At 42.0% G+C, this 19,269-nt stretch overlaps 1 protein-coding gene across 1 annotated transcript in view; it reads left to right on the top strand.

Moving 5' to 3' along the window:
• The window catches only part of TARBP1 (TAR (HIV-1) RNA binding protein 1), a 454,905-nt gene that overhangs the window by 340,489 nt on the left and 95,147 nt on the right, over window positions 1-19,269 (top strand). Inside the window, exon 26 of the mRNA XM_053711098.1 lies at window positions 15,653-15,824. Coding sequence (XP_053567073.1) covers window positions 15,653-15,824 — 172 coding nt within the window. The remainder of the gene's footprint in view (window positions 1-15,652; window positions 15,825-19,269) is intronic.

Below are 19,269 nucleotides of genomic sequence, written 5' to 3'. Positions count from 1 at the left end.
TAGAGGATTCTAGTCCTCTTGATACTAATTCTATACGTTTGGATAAGGTTTTTAAAGCTCCTGCGGTTATTCCAGAAGTTTTTCCTGTTCCTAATGCTATTTCTGCAGTAATTTCCAAAGAATGGGATAAATTGGGTAATTCATTTACTCCTTCTAAACGTTTTAAGCAATTATATCCTGTTCCGCCTGACAGGTTAGAATTTTGGGACAAAATCCCTAAAGTTGATGGGGCTATTTCTACCCTTGCTAAACGTACTACCATTCCTACGTCAGATGGTACCTCGTTTAAGGATCCTTTAGATAGAAAAATTGAATCTTTTCTAAGAAAAGCTTATCTGTGTTCAGGTAATCTTCTTAGACCTGCTATATCATTGGCTGATGTTGCTGCAGCTTCAACTTTTTGGTTGGAAACTCTAGCGCAACAAGTAACAAATCGTGATTCTCATGATATTATTATTCTTCTCCAGCATGCTAATAATTTTATCTGTGATGCCATTTTTGATATTATTAGAGTTGATGTTAGGTTTATGTCTCTGGCTATCTTAGCCAGAAGAGCTTTATGGCTTAAGACTTGGAATGCTGATATGGCTTCTAAATCAACTCTACTTTCCATTTCTTTCCAGGGAAACAAATTATTTGGTTCTCAGTTGGATTCTATTATTTCAACTGTTACTGGTGGGAAAGGAACTTTTTTACCACAGGATAAAAAATCTAAAGGTAAAAACAGGGCTAACAATCGTTTTCGTTCCTTTCGTTTCAACAAAGAACAAAAGCCTGATCCTTCGTCCTCAGGAGCAGTTTCAGTTTGGAAACCATCTCCAGTCTGGAATAAATCCAAGCCTGCTAGAAAGGCAAAGCCTGCTTCTAAGTTCACATGAAGGTACGGCCCTCATTCCAGTTCAGCTGGTAGGGGGCAGGTTACGTTTTTTCAAAGAAATTTGGATCAATTCTGTTCACAATCTTTGGATTCAGAACATTGTTTCAGAAGGGTACAGAATTGGTTTCAAGATGAGACCTCCTGCAAAGAGATTTTTTCTTTCCCGTGTCCCAGTAAATCCAGTGAAAGCTCAAGCATTTCTGAATTGTGTTTCAGATCTAGAGTTGGCTGGAGTAATTATGCCAGTTCCAGTTCCGGAACAGGGGATGGGGTTTTATTCAAATCTCTTCATTGTACCAAAGAAGGAGAATTCCTTCAGACCAGTTCTGGATCTAAAATTATTGAATCGTTATGTAAGGATACCAACGTTCAAGATGGTAACTGTAAGGACTATATTGCCTTTTGTTCAGCAAGGGAATTATATGTCCACAATAGATTTACAGGATGCATATCTGCATATTCCGATTCATCCAGATCATTATCAGTTCCTGAGATTCTCTTTTCTAGACAAGCATTACCAATTTGTGGCTCTACCGTTTGGCCTTGCTACAGCTCCAAGAATTTTCACAAAGATTCTCGGTGCCCTTCTGTCTGTAATCAGAGAACAGGGTATTGTGGTATTTCCTTATTTGGACGATATCTTGGTACTTGCTCAGTCTTTACATTTAGCAGAGTCTCATACGAATCGACTTGTGTTGTTTCTTCAAGATCATGGTTGGAGGATCAATTTACCAAAAAGTTCTTTGATTCCTCAAACAAGGGTAACCTTTCTGGGTTTCCAGATAGATTCAGTGTCCATGACTCTGTCTTTAACAGACAAGAGACGTCTAAAATTGATTACAGCTTGTCGAAACCTTCAGTCTCAATCATTCCCTTCGGTAGCCTTATGCATGGAAATTCTAGGTCCTATGACTGCTGCATCGGACGCGATCCCCTTTGCTCGTTTTCACATGCGACCTCTTCAGCTCTGTATGCTGAACCAATGGTGCAGGGATTACACGAAGATATATCAATTAATATCTTTAAAACCGATTGTTCGACACTCTCTAACGTGGTGGACAGATCACCATCGTTTAATTCAGGGGGCTTCTTTTGTTCTTCCGACCTGGACTGTAATTTCAACAGATGCAAGTCTCACAGGTTGGGGAGCTGTGTGGGGATCTCTGACGGCACAAGGAGTTTGGGAATCTCAGGAGGTGAGATTACCGATCAATATTTTGGAACTCCGTGCAATTTTCAGAGCTCTTCAGTTTTGGCCTCTTCTGAAGAGAGAATCGTTCATTTGTTTTCAGACAGACAATGTCACAACTGTGGCATACATCAATCATCAAGGAGGGACTCACAGTCCTCTGGCTATGAAAGAAGTATCTCGAATTTTGGTTTGGGCGGAATCCAGCTCCTGTCTAATCTCTGCGGTTCATATCCCAGGTGTAGACAATTGGGAAGCGGATTATCTCAGTCGCCAAACGTTGCATCCGGGCGAATGGTCTCTTCACCCAGAGGTATTTATTCAGATTGTTCAAATGTGGGGGCTCCCAGAGATAGATCTGATGGCCTCTCATCTAAACAAGAAACTTCCCAGGTATCTGTCCAGATCCCGGGATCCTCAGGCGGAGGCAGTGGATGCATTATCACTTCCTTGGAAGTATCATCCTGCCTATATCTTTCCGCCTCTAGTTCTTCTTCCAAGAGTAATCTCCAAGATTCTGAGGGAATGCTCGTTTGTTCTGCTAATAGCTCCGGCATGGCCTCACAGGTTTTGGTATGCGGATCTTGTCCGGATGGCATCTTGCCAACCATGGACTCTTCCGTTAAGACCAGACCTTCTGTCGCAAGGTCCTTTTTTCCATCCGGATCTGAAATCCTTAAATTTAAAGGTATGGAGATTGAACGCTTGATTCTTGGTCAAAGAGGTTTCTCTGACTCCGTGATTAATACTATGTTACAGGCTCGTAAATCTGTATCTCGAGAGATATATTATAGAGTCTGGAAGACTTATATTTCTTGGTGTCTTTCTCATCATTTTTCTTGGCATTCTTTTAGAATACCGAGAATTTTACAGTTTCTTCAGGATGGTTTAGATAAGGGTTTGTCCGCAAGTTCTTTGAAAGGACAAATCTCCGCTCTTTCTGTTCTTTTTCACAGAAAGATTGCTATTCTTCCTGATATTCATTGTTTTGTACAAGCTTTGGTTCGTATAAAACCTGTCATTAAGTCAATTTCTCCTCCTTGGAGTTTGAATTTGGTTCTGGGAGCTCTTCAAGCTCCTCCGTTTGAACCTATGCATTCATTGGACATTAAATTACTTTCTTGGAAAGTTTTGTTCCTTTTGGCCATCTCTTCTGCTAGAAGAGTTTCTGAATTATCTGCTCTTTCTTGTGAGTCTCCTTTTCTGATTTTTCATCAGGATAAGGCGGTGTTGCGAACTTCTTTTGAATTTTTACCTAAAGTTGTGAATTCCAACAACATTAGTAGAGAAATTGTGGTTCCTTCATTATGTCCTAATCCTAAGAATTCTAAGGAGAAATCGTTGCATTCTTTGGATGTTGTTAGAGCTTTGAAATATTATGTTGAAGCTACGAAATCTTTCCGTAAGACTTCTAGTCTATTTGTTATCTTTTCCGGTTCTAGGAAAGGCCAGAAAGCTTCTGCCATTTCTTTGGCATCTTGGTTGAAATCTTTAATTCATCTTGCCTATGTTGAGTCGGGTAAAATTCCGCCTCAGAGAATTACAGCTCATTCTACTAGGTCAGTATCTACTTCCTGGGCGTTTAGGAATGAAGCTTCGGTTGACCAGATCTGCAAAGCAGCAACTTGGTCCTCTTTGCATACTTTTACTAAATTCTACCATTTTGATGTATTTTCTTCTTCTGAAGCAGTTTTTGGTAGAAAAGTTCTTCAGGCAGCGGTTTCAGTTTGAATCTCCTGCTTATGTTTTTCGTTAAACTTTATTTTGGGTGTGGATTATTTTCAGCAGGAATTGGCTGTCTTTATTTTATCCCTCCCTCTCTAGTGACTCTTGTGTGGAAAGATCCACATCTTGGGTAGTCATTATCCCATACGTCACTAGCTCATGGACTCTTGTTAATTACATGAAAGAAAACATAATTTATGTAAGAACTTACCTGATAAATTCATTTCTTTCATATTAACAAGAGTCCATGAGGCCCACCCTTTTTTGTGGTGGTTATGATTTTTTTTTTTTTGTATAAAGCACAATTATTCCAATTCCTTATTTTATATGCTTCGCACTTTGTTTCTTATCACCCCACTTCTTGGCTATTCGTTAAACTGATTTGTGGGTGTGGTGAGGGGTGTATTTATAGGCATTTTAAGGTTTGGGAAACTTTGCCCCTCCTGGTAGGAATGTATATCCCATACGTCACTAGCTCATGGACTCTTGTTAATATGAAAGAAATGAATTTATCAGGTAAGTTCTTACATAAATTATGTTTTTTGCTAAGCTTACATGGTACGCCGCGTGACCGGGTGTGGTCACGTTGTATTTCCATTTCCGTACTCTAACCGAGTGACGACGGAGAGAGTATGTTCGTTGGTTGTCTGGTTCACAGGAGGTGGTGAGTGCCCCAGCCATTGGGGGTGTAAGGTGCCGTTTATTTTTTTGTCCATATTTGCAATCTCCAAGTTATGGAGGATTCTGATTTTTTAGAGACAGACATCTCCGTCTCGGAGTATACGTCTTGTGAGGAGTATGAAATGGCCCGAGTTATCCATGCCCATCAGTTATGTTCTGATTGCCGTGCTAGAGTACTCTCTTCCCCCGATTCAGGGAGGGTATAGTCTGTTGAGCCATCCGCCCTTGAGGATTCCATGTCCAGTGAGGCGTGTGCCCCAGAATTTTCTTTCGCTACGCAAGCAGGTATCCCTATGGCCGTTACTCCTTCTCCAGAAGGCGGCTTGTTTCCGCCAGAGGTTATGGCACGGTTCCGCATGGCCATATCTATGGCGCTGGTGCATTTATATCTCCCAAGAGAAGTATTTCTAAGATACTGTCCGTGTTCTGTTAACCAAGGTCCATCGAGCGTGAGATCGCCTGAGTCAGTTCGACTTTCTGGGGAAACAATGGCCTTGCTCGTGCCGGGGTCGTCTATCGATCCGGCGGTGGAACATTTTGCCTTCCGTTATAGACTGGCATGCCATTCGTGTACTACTAAGGCATGTTTTGGCGGTGCTGGAGGATTCCAGTTCTACTGGGCCAAGGGATCCTTAGTCTTCTGTGCCGGAGTGCAAACTGGGTTAGACGTATGGGGATGAAGCCAATCTCCTTCACGTCTCCGTCTTTATTTTCTTTTAAGTATCTGTTCCTCTAAGCAGCTGGTCCCGTTGGTGTGCCCATTCTCCTTGGGCATTTACCCATGGGTGCTGCCTTTATTTTATTTGATCCGGTTAGGATGTCTTTAATTTGTTTTACGAAGCTCATGTTTGTCATAGTTTCCGTTTTGGGAACGTTTCTTCTCTGCAACTGATACTTGCGATTTTGTGGTTGCGTGGGCACTTCATCGGAAGTTGCGCAGTACTATATAATGCATAGTTACGTTTATAGTTTATGTTATCGATCCCTTCGGGGGCCTCGATTTACCTTGAACAGTTTCTGAGTATTCTCGTGCCAGGCGTGTTCTAGTCAGGCACTAGATGCTGTTCCCTACGGTTCATGTCACCCACGGGGTGCCGGTGTACTGGTTACCCTGTTGGGTGCTGAGTTGTTCACTTTGTTAAGTGTTCGTGTTTCTTGTTGCTCCATTTTAGAAGACGGAGGGCTGCTTTGGTCCACCTCCCGTTTCTACTATCGAGTGGGCCTCTACTGTGGCCTAGTGGTAACATGTCTATATATCAAACTCTAGTTTAGGGGTTTGAATCTTCCCCCAGGTGCTACACTTTAGGGGGTTCCGGGATTAGAGCCGGCTGAGACTCATCGTGAGAGGCCTTTTGGCCATGGAACCGAAGTTTCTCCATTCCAATTGGGTTTGGAGGTTGGATGACCTCTAGGCGTTGGGGGTACCAAATGAATAGCGATATCATTTTCACTCTTGGTATCTTCTGGATGTCTAATTTTTCTGGCTAGTCCCAGGCGCCTCTCGTAGGTTGCTGAGGCTACTTGGTCCCCTTCTTGGATAGTCGGGTCATCTGTGTTTGGAAGTTCGGATATGTCCTTTTTTTTACTTCCTGCTTTGTATGTTGCACACTCTTCTATGGGAGCTCAGGGGTTTGGGGTTCTTCCCTTTTGTTTTCCTCTGCATTCTCCCTTGGTCGACTGGTCTGCCAGGAGTTGTGAGGCTCCTACTGTGTTTTCCTGTGAGGTACAGGATTTCTGGGAGACTGATCCTGTAAGGATCTTTTGGAGATATTATCATCTTCTCATCTTATGGACTGGTTTGAAACCTGTCCCTTGTAACCCCATGGTCTTTAGAGGGAAGTGTTCCCTTCGACTCTCTAAGAGATCTGACTCTTTGGATGTACAACAGAGGGTCTGGGATCCAGTGGCACCTTTGGGTGCTGGTTGCCTTCTTCCTAGACCTGTTAAGATGTCTCCTTGGCCTCTTTGGTCTGTATCTCTTCCGAGAGTCCAATGTCCATGGACATTGGTATATGGGAGTGCACTAAGGGTGCACAACTCTGTATGAGATCACTGGAGTTAGAACTTTGACCAGGCAGCTATTTGCACCTTGATTGTGTGCTTGCAAGCTGTTTTAAATCAGGTTTTCAAGCCTTTGGGTTCTGCAACTTCCGATTGTCCCTTCAGGGACAATTTGGTATCTGTCTGAGGGCTAGTTTTGCTGTCTCTCAGGTGAGATCTTACGGTTGTTGTTGTGAGCTCATGGTTGTTGGTTCAACTGAGCTGTCTGTGTCTTATCAATGGTTTTTACCATTTCTTTCTCTCTTCGGCTTTGGCTGGGAAAGCGGTTCCTTTATGTTTACCCTCCTTCGGGGAGGTCTTGCAGTGTTACAGTTTCCATGAGGCCTTATAGCTGTTTCCCTTCTTGTTTCCGAGGGGTTCTGCCCTCCATTGTGTGCAAGAGGTCATGGGGCTGGGTTCTGGTACTGGGACACTGTAGTTCATTGTTCTGTCTCCCTTGTTTGGGAGTGGTCCTCCTTGGGAAAGAAGCGGTGTAGGGGAGAACGCTGTCTCCTGTCCTAAAAAGCTAATTTAAATCTTGGTGCCCCTTCCTTTTTCTTCTGAGGTGTGGTTCGGAGAGTTTTGAATTCTTTATATTTGGACATTGCCAATTTTTTGAACTGGGTCCTTTACCTTGGAAGGGGGATCAGGGATCTGGTTGCACTGTTGATTCTTGACCGTGTGTTTCCAGTTGCTGCAGGTCTAAGTGGCCTGAGGGTTATCTGCCTGTCTAGTAGCTGGAGGTTTGAAGTTTGATTCCTGCTGTGGCAGCTCTCAATGCTCGTTCCTGCCTTGGTGGGGGGTCACGGTGTTCATCCCTCCACTGGTTGCATATGCTGCTGGCGTTGGATGTTCTTCTAAGGTCTGATTCCTAGAGTTGTCATCAAGAATTTCTCCAACATTGGTGTGTCCGGTCCACGGCGTCATCCTTACTTGTGGGAATATCTCTTCCCCAACAGGAAATGGCAAAGAGTCCCAGCAAAGCTGGCCATATAGTCCCTCCTAGGCTCCGCCCACCCCAGTCATTCTCTTTGCCGTTGCACAGGCAACATCTCCACAGAGATGGTTAAGAGTATGTGGTGTTTAGTTGTAGTTTTTTATTCTACTATCAAGAGTTTGTTATTTTAAAATAGTGCTGGTATGTACTATTTACTCTGAAACAGAAAAAGATGAAGAATTCTGTTTGTGAGAGGAAGATGATTTTAGCAGACAGTAACTAAAATCCTTTGCTGTTTCCACATAGGACTGTTGAGATGAAGTAACTTCAGTTGGGGGAAACAGTTAGCAGACTTTTCTGCTTAAGGTATGACTAGCCATATTTCTAACAAGACTGTGTAATGCTGGAAGGCTGTCATTTCCCCTCATGGGGACCGGTAAGCCATTTTCTTAGTCTCAAGCAGAATAAAGGGCTTAATATGGGCTATAAAACTGGTAGACACTTTTATGGGCAAAATCGATTGCTTTATTTGGGCATTTTATACATGTTTATGCTGGTTTTTCACATTTATAAACTTGGGGAACGTTTTTTAACGTCAGGCACTGTGTTAGACACCTTTTCCAGTCAGGAAGGGCCTTCCCAGTTGTAGGCTGAGCCTCATTTTCGCGCCATTACTGCACAGTTGTTTTTGAGAGCAAGACATGCAGATGCATGTGTGAGGACCTGAAAATAGTTGGAAAAGTTCCTAGAAGGCGTCATTTAGTATCGTATTCCCCTCTGGGCTTGGTAGAGTCGCAGCAAAGGCTGTAGCTGGGACTGTTTCGTTATTTTAAGGGTTAAAGCTCTGAAAATTGGTGTGCAATACTTTTAATGCTTTAAGACACTGTGGTGAAATTTTGGTAAATTTTGAACAATTCCTTCATATTTTTTCACATATTCAGTAATAAAGTGTGCTCTGTTTAAAATTTAAAGAGACAGTAACGGTTTTGTTTTAAAACGGTTTTTGTGTTTTACTGACAAGTTTAAGCCTGTTTAACATGTCTGTGCCTTCAGATAAGCTATGTTCTATATGTATGAAAGTCAATGTGTCTCCCCCTTCTAAATTATGTGATAATTGTGCCAAAGCGTCCAAACAAAGTAAGGACAGTACTGTCACAGATAATGAAGTTGCCCAAGATGATTCTTCAGATGAAGGGAGTAGACATGGTTCTACATCATCTCCTTCTGTGTCTACACCAGTTTTGCCCACGCAGGAGGCCCCTAGTACTTCTAGCGCGCCAATGCTTATTACCATGCAACAATTGACGGCTGTAATGGATAACTCCATAGCAAATATTTTATCCAAAATGCCTGCATATCAGAGAAAGCGCGATTGCTCTGTTTTTAACACTGAAGAGCAGGAGGGCGCTGATGATAATTGTTCTGTCATACCCTCACACCAATCTGAAGGGGCCATGAGGGAGGTTTTGTCAGATGGGGAAATTTCAGATTCAGGAAAAATTTCCCAACAGGCTGAACCTGATGTTGTGACATTTAAATTTAAATTAGAACATCTCCGCGCACTGCTTAAGGAGGTGTTATCTACTCTGGATGATTGTGACAACCTGGTCATTCCAGAAAAATTATGCAAGAAGGACAAGTTCCTAGAGGTTCCGGTGCACCCTGACGCTTTTCCTATACCCAAGCGGGTGGCGGACATAGTGAATAAGGAATGGGAGAAGCCCGGCATACCTTTTGTTCCCCCTCCTATATTTAAGAAATTATTTCCTATGGTCGACCCCAGAAAGGACTTATGGCAGTCCCTAAGGTCGAGGGGGCAGTTTCTACTCTAAACAAGCGCACTACTATTCCTATCGAGGATAATTGTGCTTTCAAAGATCCTATGGATAAAAAATTGGAGGGTTTGCTTAAAAAGATTTTTATACAGCAAGGTTACCTTCTTCAACCCATTTCGTGCATTGTTCCTGTCACTACAGCAGCGTGGTTCTGGTTCGAGGAACTAGAAAAGTCGCTTAGTAGAGAGACTCCATATGAGGAGGTTATGGACAGAGTTCACGCACTTAAGTTGGCTAACTCTTTTATTTTAGATGCCGCTTTGAAAATAGCTAGATTAGCGGCGAAAAATTCAGGGTTTGCAATTGTGGCGCGCAGAGCGCTTTGGCTAAAGTCTTGGTCAGCGGATGTATCATCCAAGACAAAATTGCTTAATATCCCCTTCAAGGGTAAAACTCTCTTTGGGCCAGAATTGAAAGAGATTATCTCAGACATCACTGGGGGAAAGGGCCACGCCCTCCCACAAGATAGGCCTTTCAAAGTCAAGAAAAAGTCTAATTTTCGTTCCTTTCGTAATTTCAGGAACGGACCGGGCTCTAATTCTGCATCCTCTAAGCAAGAGGGTAATACCTCACAGATCAAACCAGCCTGGAAACCGATGCAAGGCTGGAACAAGGGTAAGCAGGCCAAGAAGCCTGCCGCTGCTAACAAAACAGCATGAAGGAGTAGCCCCCGATCCGGGACCGGATCTAGTGGGGGCAGACTCTCTCTCTTTGCTCAGGCTTGGGCAAGAGATGTTCAGGATCCCTGGACGCTAGAAATAGTTTCTCAGGGTTATCTTCTGGAATTCAAGGAACTACCCCCAAGGGGAAGGTTCCACATGTCTCACTTATCCTCAAACCAAATAAAGAGACAGGCATTCTTACATTGTGTAGAAGACCTGTTAAAGATGGGAGTGATACACCCAGTTCCAACGGCGGAACAAGGAATGGGATTTTACTCAAATCTGTTTGTAGTTCCCAAAAAAGAGGGAACTTTCAGACCAATCCTGGATTTAAAGATCCTAAACAAATTTCTCAGAGTACCATCGTTCAAGATGGAAACCATTCGAACGATTCTACCCACAATTCAGGAAGGTCAATTTATGACTACCGTGGATCTAAAGGATGCGTATCTACATATCCCTATCCACAAAGAACATCATCAGTTCCTAAGGTTCGCCTTTCTGGACAAACATTACCAGTTTGTGGCCCTACCATTCTGGTTAGCCACTGCTCCAAGGATTTTCACAAAGGTACTCGGATCCCTTCTAGCGGTTCTAAGACCAAGGGGCATTGCAGTAGTACCGTACTTGGACGACATTCTAGTACAAGCGTCGTCTCTTTCAAAGGCAAAGGCTCACTCAGACATCGTTCTGGCCTTTCTCAGATCTCACGGATGGAAGGTGAACATAGAAAAAAGTTCCCTGTCTCCGTCGACAAGAGTTCCCTTCTTGGGAACAATAATAGATTCCTTAGAAATTAGGATTTTCTTGACAGAAGTCAGAAAGTCAAAACTTCTAAACGCTTGTCAAGTTCTTCATTCTATTCCTCGTCCTTCCATAGCTCAGTGCATGGAAGTAGTAGGATTGATGGTTGCAGCAATGGACATAGTTCCTTTTGCGCGAATTCATCTAAGACCATTACAACTGTGCATGCTGAAACAGTGGAATGGGGACTATACAGACTTGTCTCCAGTGATTCAAGTAGATCAGAAGACCAGAGACTCACTCCGTTGGTGGCTAACCCAGGATCACCTATCCCAGGGAATGAGCTTCCGCAGTCCAGAGTGGGTCATCGTCACGACCGACGCCAGCCTAGTGGGCTGGGGCGCGGTCTGGGAATCCCTGAAAGCTCAGGGACTGTGGTCTCGGGAAGAGTCTCTTCTCCCGATAAACATTCTGGAACTAAGAGTGATATTCAATGCTCTCAGGGCTTGGCCTCAGCTAGCAAAGGCCAGATTCATAAGATTCCAATCAGACAACATGACGACTGTTGCGTATCTCAATCATCAGGGGGGAACAAGGAGTTCCCTGGCGATGAAAGAATTGACCAAAATAATACAATGGGCGGAGAATCACTCCTGCCACCTATCTGCGATCCACATTCCAGGTGTGGAAAACTGGGAAGCGGATTATTTGAGTCGTCAGACATTCCATCCGGGGGAGTGGGAACTCCACCCGGAGATCTTTGCCCAGTTGACGCAACTATGGGGCATTCCAGATATGGATCTGATGGCGTCTCGTCAGAACTTCAAGGTTCCTTGCTACGGGTCCAGATCCAGGGATCCCAAGGCGACTCTAGTGGATGCACTAGTAGCGCCTTGGACCTTCAACCTAGCTTATGTGTTTCCACCGTTTCCTCTCATTCCCAGGCTGGTAGCCAGGATCAAACAGGAGAGGGCCTCAGTGATCTTGATAGCTCCTGCGTGGCAACGCAGGACTTGGTATGCAGACCTGGTGAATATGTCATCGGTTCCACCATGGAAGCTACCTTTGAGACAGGACCTTCTTGTTCAGGGTCCATTCGAACATCCAAATCTGGTCTCCCTCCAGCTGACGGCTTGGAGATTGAACGCTTGATTCTATCAAAGCGTGGGTTTTCAGATTCCGTGATAGATACTCTGGTTCAAGCCAGAAAACCGGTAACTAGAAAGATTTACCATAAAATATGGAAAAGATATATCTGCTGGTGTGAATCCAAGGGATTTCCATGGAATAAGATAAAGATTCCTAGGATTCTTTCCTTTCTACAAGAAGGTTTGGATAAAGGATTATCTGTGAGTTCTCTAAAGGGACAGATTTCTGCTTTATCTGTCCTACTACACAAACGACTGGCAGTTGTGCCAGATGTTCAAGCATTTGTTCAGGCTTTGGTTAGGATCAAGCCTGTTTACAGACCTTTGACTCCTCCCTGGAGTTTAAATCTAGTTCTTTCAGTTCTTCAAGGGGTTCCGTTTGAACCTTTACATTCCATAGATATTAAGTTGTTATCTTGGAAAGTTTTGTTTTTGGTTGCTATTTCTTCTGCTAGAAGAGTTTCTGAGTTATCTGCTCTACAGTGTACTCCACCCTATCTGGTGTTCCATTCAGATAAGGTTGTTCTGCGTACTAAGCCTGGTTTTCTACCAAAGGTTGTTTCCAACAAAAATATTAATCAGGAGATAGTTGTACCTTCTTTGTGTCCGAATCCAGTTTCAAAGAAGGAACGTTTGCTACACAATTTAGATGTAGTCCGTGCTCTAAAATTCTACTTAGAAGCTACAAAAGAGTTCAGACAAACTTCTTCTCTGTTTGTCGTCTATTCTGGTAAAAGGAGAGGTCAAAAAGCAACTTCTACCTCTCTTTCCTTTTGGCTTAAAAGCATCATCCGATTGGCTTATGAGACTGCCGGACGGCAGCCTCCTGAAAGAATCACAGCTCACTCCACTAGGGCTGTAGCTTCCACATGGGCCTTCAAGAACGAGGCTTCTGTTGATCAGATATGTAAGGCAGCGACTTGGTCTTCACTGCACACTTTTGCCAAATTTTACAAATTTGATACTTTTGCTTCTTCGGAGGCTATTTTTGGGAGAAAGGTTTTGCAAGCCGTGGTGCCTTCCGTTTAGGTGACCTGATTTGCTCCCTCCCTTCATCCGTGTCCTAAAGCTTTGGTATTGGTTCCCACAAGTAAGGATGACGCAGTGGACCGGACACACCAATGTTGGAGAAAACAGAATTTATGCTTACCTGATAAATTACTTTCTCCAACGGTGTGTCCGGTCCACGGCCCGCCCTGGTTTTTTAATCAGGTCCGATGAATTATTTTCTTTAACTACAGTCACCACGACACCCTATGGTTTCTCCTATTTTTTCCTCCTGTCCGTCGGTCGAATGACTGGGGTGGGCGGAGCCTAGGAGGGACTATATGGCCAGCTTTGCTGGGACTCTTTGCCATTTCCTGTTGGGGAAGAGATATTCCCACAAGTAAGGATGACGCCGTGGACCGGACACACCGTTGGAGAAAGTAATTTATCAGGTAAGCATAAATTCTGTTTTTTCGGCATTCTCTGTGGGATAGTTTCCCATGTTGGCTTAGGGTCAGCTTTGCTGTCTTGAGGCTGGAGTTCGCGAGTTCTTGTCCTGCGATGGCTATGTGTTTTCACGAGATAGCTTTTTCTCTGCTGGGATAATCATCCTTGTCTGAAGGTTCCAAATTCTTTTTGGTTTATATAGGTTTCCTTCCTATGTTTAACTAGTTAGCTACTGGGTCTGCTGGACTAGGGTTCAGTGGGGAGCTTGTGGCTTCCTTGTAGCACCATAAGGTGTATGGTGTTGTGTCAGTGATCTGGGGATAAACCTTGTGGTTTTCTTGTGATCACACTCTTCTAGGGTAGTATTAAACCCTGGTTCTTGTACTTCTAGGGAGTTCTTCCTGGTGCGGTTGTCTTTAGCAACCTTTGGTTTGCCTTAGTTGTTTTGAGGTTTAGATATCTTTTGGTGGTCCTTTAGATATCTTATGGGTCTTCCGTTTTCCCTCTCGGAAGTAGGTGATGGTTCTTCCTTCGGGTCGAGGGTTAGTTCTGTGTGGCTCCTTGTGGGCTTTTTTAGTGCTCAATGGATCTGGGGATCTGAGTGGTCTCTAGCTCGGCCTTGTAGGTTATTTAACTGATGGACAGTTATTGGGTCCTTTCAGGTTTTTAACCCCTTGTTCTAAGTGTTACAGTTTTTTGTAGGGTGCTGGATTTTTTCAGGCTGTGGTGCCCTTCGAAGGGGCCGCCTTCTGTACCCGCACTTTTGTTTGCATTCAGTGTCCTCTGTAGCTTGGGTATTGTTTTCCCAAAAATAATGAATGCAGCTATGGACTCTTCCCGTTTAAGAAGAAAAACTTAAATTATGCTTACCTGATAATTTTCTTTTCTTCTGTCCACAGCTCCCCGCCCGTGTTTTATTTATGAGGCAGCGGTATTTTTTTTTTTTTTTTTGTTCTTCTGGCACCTTTTTTTCCACCCTGATATTTCTCCTACTGTTCCTTGTTCCCTTGGCAGAATGACTGGGGGATGACGGAAGTGGGGGAGGTATTTAAGCCTTTGGCTGGGGTGTCTTTGCCTCCTCCTGGTGGCCAGGTTCTGAATTCCCAAAAATTAATGAATGCAGCTGTGGACTCTTCCCGTCAGAAGAAAAGAAAATTTTGAGGTAAGCATAATTTAAGATTTTTATCTTGCATTTGTTGATTATGCAAATCTACTGTGTTGACTGGTCTTTTAAGCATTATGAAATTAATGAGTACATTACATAATTCATTTTTTAAAGTAAAGTGTAAATTAAACTTCATGATTCGGATAGAGAGCATGTCATTTTATGCAACGTTCCAATTTACTTCTGTTATTAAATTAAAGGGATATGAAGGCCAAAAAAAATATTTTGTGATTCAGACAGAGCATACCATTTAAAAGGACATTACTTCTGATATCTAATTTGCTTTGTTCCTATGATATTCTGTTTTGAAGCGATACCTAGGTAGGCATCTGTAGCTCTACATGGCAGGAAATAGTGCCGCCATCTAGTTCTCTTGCAAATGGATAGCATTCTTGCAAAAGTGCTGCCATATAGTGCTCCTTAAATGGGCCGGCTTCTAAGCATTACGTCCCTGCTTTTCAACAAAAGATACAAAGTGAAAGAAAAATAATTGATAATAGAAGTAAATTAGAAAGTTGTTTAAAGTCGCATGCTCTGTCTGAATCATGAAAGAAAAAAAAATAGGGTTTCATATCCCTTTAAATACTTTGAAGGGATTTCAAATTCTAGATATCGACTTAATAATGCTCATATAGGTCCATATTAAAGGGACGTTAAACACTAAATATTTTTTATAAACATAGAATTCCCTCCTTCAGCCACCATGCTGAAATCTATTTTTCACTGCATACCAGTGCTGACTTGTTTGCACATGTGCAGTAACTCTCCTTCAGATACCTGTAGTGTAACCTAGGTTCCAAAATGGCAGCACCCATAATTAGAGGAAGGTGCATGACATGTATTTGGTCTTTTAAAGCATTAACAATACCTAAAGCCAGAAGATTATTTTGACCTAGGCCAACTAGGTCTGTACCTAGGGCAGCAGTATTCAGGACAGGCAACAAATTATGAGGGGTAGTTTCCTATCCACTTCTATGCTCTCCAAATCTTTTTATTTACTAATTTTATTAAAGTTCAAGGATTCCTGGTCATCTAGTGGGGTTGGAGATATATGAGCCCTGCTTATATTCATATAAGGCCTCAAATTATGAGAAATATATGAAGTAAGTATGAGCTTTGGATGCAAGAACAAGATCAATTAGGGAATATACTGAATATATAAGTCCTTGCATATTTTTTTATATCTTTACAATAAATGCTCTCCATGTTCTGCAGACTATTTTTTACACTCTTCCAAGCCTGTCAGAGTTGATTGAGGATGAGTGGATTCCTTCCTACAAATTTTCCAACTATGTAAACATTTCTGGGAATTCATCAGTTCCACTGAGCAACTCCAGAAGTATGATTTGTAATCTAAAGACAAGTGATTGGTTGCAACAAGACCTAGGTAAGTCTTGTAAATAAATTGTATGTATAGGTCTGTCGGAATAAAAACTAAAATCCATTTCTGACTGAAATATGTTAGTCTTTGTCAGACAATTTACACTGGAGGTTCAGTTACAAAAGTAGGGCATTGAGTAAAAATATTTTATTAAAGGAACAGTCAACTCCAAAAAAAGTTATTGTTTATAAAGATAGATAATCCCTTTATTACCCCAGTTTTGTACAGCCAACACGGTTATATTAATACACTTTACCTCTGTGATTACCTTGTATCTAATCCTCTTTTGACAGCCCCCTGATTGCATGACTATTATCTATTGACTTGCATTTTAGCCAATAAGTGCTGCATCCTGCACAACGCCGGACTTGAGCACAATGTTATCTAGATGGCTCACATGAACTAGCACTCTCCTGTTGTGAAAAGCAAATAAAAAAGCATGCGATACGAGGCTGTCTATAGTGGCTTAGAAACGGGCAGAAATTTAGAGGTTTAAAGGTTATAAAGTATAGTAGTATAACAATGTTGGTTGTGCAAAGCTAGGGAATGGGTAGTAAAGGCGTTATTTATCTTTTAAAACAATATCAATTTTGTGTTGACTGTCCCTTTAAATATAAAATGGGGATTTTAAAGGGATATGAAACCGAAATTGTTTATTTAATGATTAGGATAGAGCATGTCATTTTAAACAACTTTCTAATTTACATCTATTATCCATTTTTCTTTGTATTTTTTTTATCGATTGTTAAAAAGCAGGGTCGTATGCTTAGGAATGAGCCATTTCTGGAGCACTATATGGCAGCAGTTTTGCAAGAATCTTATGCATTTGCAAGAGCACTAGAGGGCAGCACTATTTCCTGCCATGTAGTGCTCCAGATGCCTACCTAGGTATCTCTTCAACAGAATATCATGGGAATGAAGCAAATTTTGGAGTTTCATATCCCTTTAATATTTTGATGATTTTTTTTAAAATCATTTAAGGGGCATTAAAATGTTGATATTGTAATATAAAATATTTATTTATATGGTGGAGAAAAAAAATCAATCTACTTAAATTTTTTTATTTTGTGCCCTTTTCCTTCAAATTAAATATGAAAATTGAGGGCTATCCAATTCCTATTAAAACTGGAGGTGCAGACTGCAGACATAAAACTGATATACACCGCACAGTTATTGGTTAAACCGAACGCTCTAGTGACCTAATTATAACTGTCTCTAATTGGCCTCAAACAGAAGGAAACCTAGGTTATAACATGGCAACACCCATTGCTTTATAAACAGTAAAACGTTAAGCTTATTTTTGTCAATATTTTAACTTCAGAAAACACATCTGCAAATTATTATCAGGCTAATTTTTACTTTAAAGGGACAGTCTTTACTAAAATTGTTATTGTTTAAAAAGATAGATAATTCCTTTACTACCCATTCCCCAGCTTTGCCCAACCAGCATTGTTTTATTAATATTTCTCCAACATTGGTGTGTCCGGTCCACGGCGTCATCCATAACTTGTGGGAATATTCTCTTCCCCAACAGGAAATGGCATAGAGCACAGCAAAAGCTGTCCATATAGTCCCTCCTAGGCTCCGCCCACCCCAGTCATTCTCTTTGCCGTTGCACAGGCAACATCTCCACGGAGATGGTGAAGAGTATGTGGTGATTAGTTGTAGTTTTTTTATTCTACTATCAAGAGTTTGTTATTTTAAAATAGTGCTGGTATGTACTATTTACTCTGAAACAGAAAAGGATGAAGAGTTCTGTTTGTGAGAGGAATATGATTTTAGCAGCAGTAACTAAAATTGTTTGCTGTTTCCGCATAGGACTGTTGAGATGAAATAACTTCAGTTGGGGGAAACAGTTAGCAGACTTTTCTGCTTAAGGTATGACTAGCCATTTTTCTAACAAGACTGTGTAATGCTGGAAGGCTGTCATTCCCCTCATGGGGACCGGTAAGCCATTTTCTTAATCAAACAGAATAAAGGGCTTAATGTGGGCTATAAAACTGGTAGACATTTTTATGGGCAAGATCGATTGCTTTATTTGGGCCTTTTATAAAGATTGATGTTGATATTCACACTTATAAAATTTGGGGAACGTTTTTTAACGTCAGGCACTGGTTTAGACACCTTTTTCAGTCAGGAAGGGCCTTCCCTGTAGTAGGCTGAGCCTCATTTTCGCGCCATTACTGCGCAGTTTCTTTTGAGAGCAGGACATGCAGCTGCATGTGTGTGGGTCTGAAAGTATTTGAAAAGGTTCCTAGAAGACTTCATTTGGTATCATATACCCCCTGGGTTTGGTAAAGTCGCAGCAAAGGCTGTAGCTGGGACTGTAGAGGGGTTAAAACTTTAACCGGCTCCGGTTTCTTCATTTTAAGGGTTAAAGGTCTCAAATTTAGGGTGCAATGCTTTGAATGCTTTAAGACACTGTGGTGAAAATTTGAACAATTCCTTCATAGTTTTTCACATATTCAGTAATAAAGTGTGCACTGTTTAAAATTTAAAGAGACAGTAACGGTTTTGTTTAAAAACGGTTTTTGTACTTTATTGACAAGTTTAAGCCTGTTTAACATGTCTGTGCCTTCAGATAAGCTATGTTCTGTATGTATGGAAGCCAATGTGTCTCCCCCTTCAAAATTGTGTGATAATTGTGCCATAGCGTCCAAACAAAGTAAGGGCAGTACTGCCACAGATAGTAAAGTTGCCCAAGATGATTCATCTGATGAAGGGAGTAGACATAGTTCTACATCATCTCCTTCTGTGTCTACACCAGTTTTGCCCACGCAGGAGGCCCCTAGTACTTCTAGCGCGCCAATGCTTATTACTATGCAACAATTGACGGCAGTAATGGATAACTCCATAGCAAATATTTTATCCAAAATGCCTGCATATCAGAGAAAGCGCGATTGCTCTGTTTTAAATACTGTAGAGCAGGAGGGCGCTGATGATAATTGCTCTGTCATACCCTCACACCAATCTGAAGGGGCCGTGAGGGAGGTTTTGTCAGATGGGGAAATTTCAGATTCAGGTAGAATTTCTCAACAGGCAGAACCTGATGTTGTGACATTTAAATTTAAATTAGAGCATCTCCGCGCACTGCTTAAGGAGGTGCTATCTACTCTGGATGATTGTGACAACCTGGTCATTCCAGAAAAATTGTGAAAGATGGACAAGTTCCTAGAGGTTCCGGTGCACCCCGACGCTTTTCCTATACCCAAGCGGGTGGCGGACATAGTGAATAAGGAGTGGGAGAAGCCCGGCATACCTTTTGTTCCCCCTCCTATATTTAAGAAATTATTTCCTATGGTCGACCCCAGAAAGGACTTATGGCAGACAGTCCCTAAGGTCGAGGGGGCAGTTTCTACACTAGCCAAGCGCACTACTATTCCTATCGAGGATAATTGTGCTTTCAAAGATCCTATGGATAAAAAAATTGGAGGGTTTGCTTAAAAAGATA

The sequence above is a fragment of the Bombina bombina genome, chromosome 4 (genome assembly GCF_027579735.1).
Source record: "Bombina bombina isolate aBomBom1 chromosome 4, aBomBom1.pri, whole genome shotgun sequence".
Taxonomy (NCBI): domain Eukaryota; kingdom Metazoa; phylum Chordata; class Amphibia; order Anura; family Bombinatoridae; genus Bombina; species Bombina bombina.
Note: the sequence above shows the minus strand (reverse complement) of the source record. Positions and strands in the feature narration are given on the sequence as shown.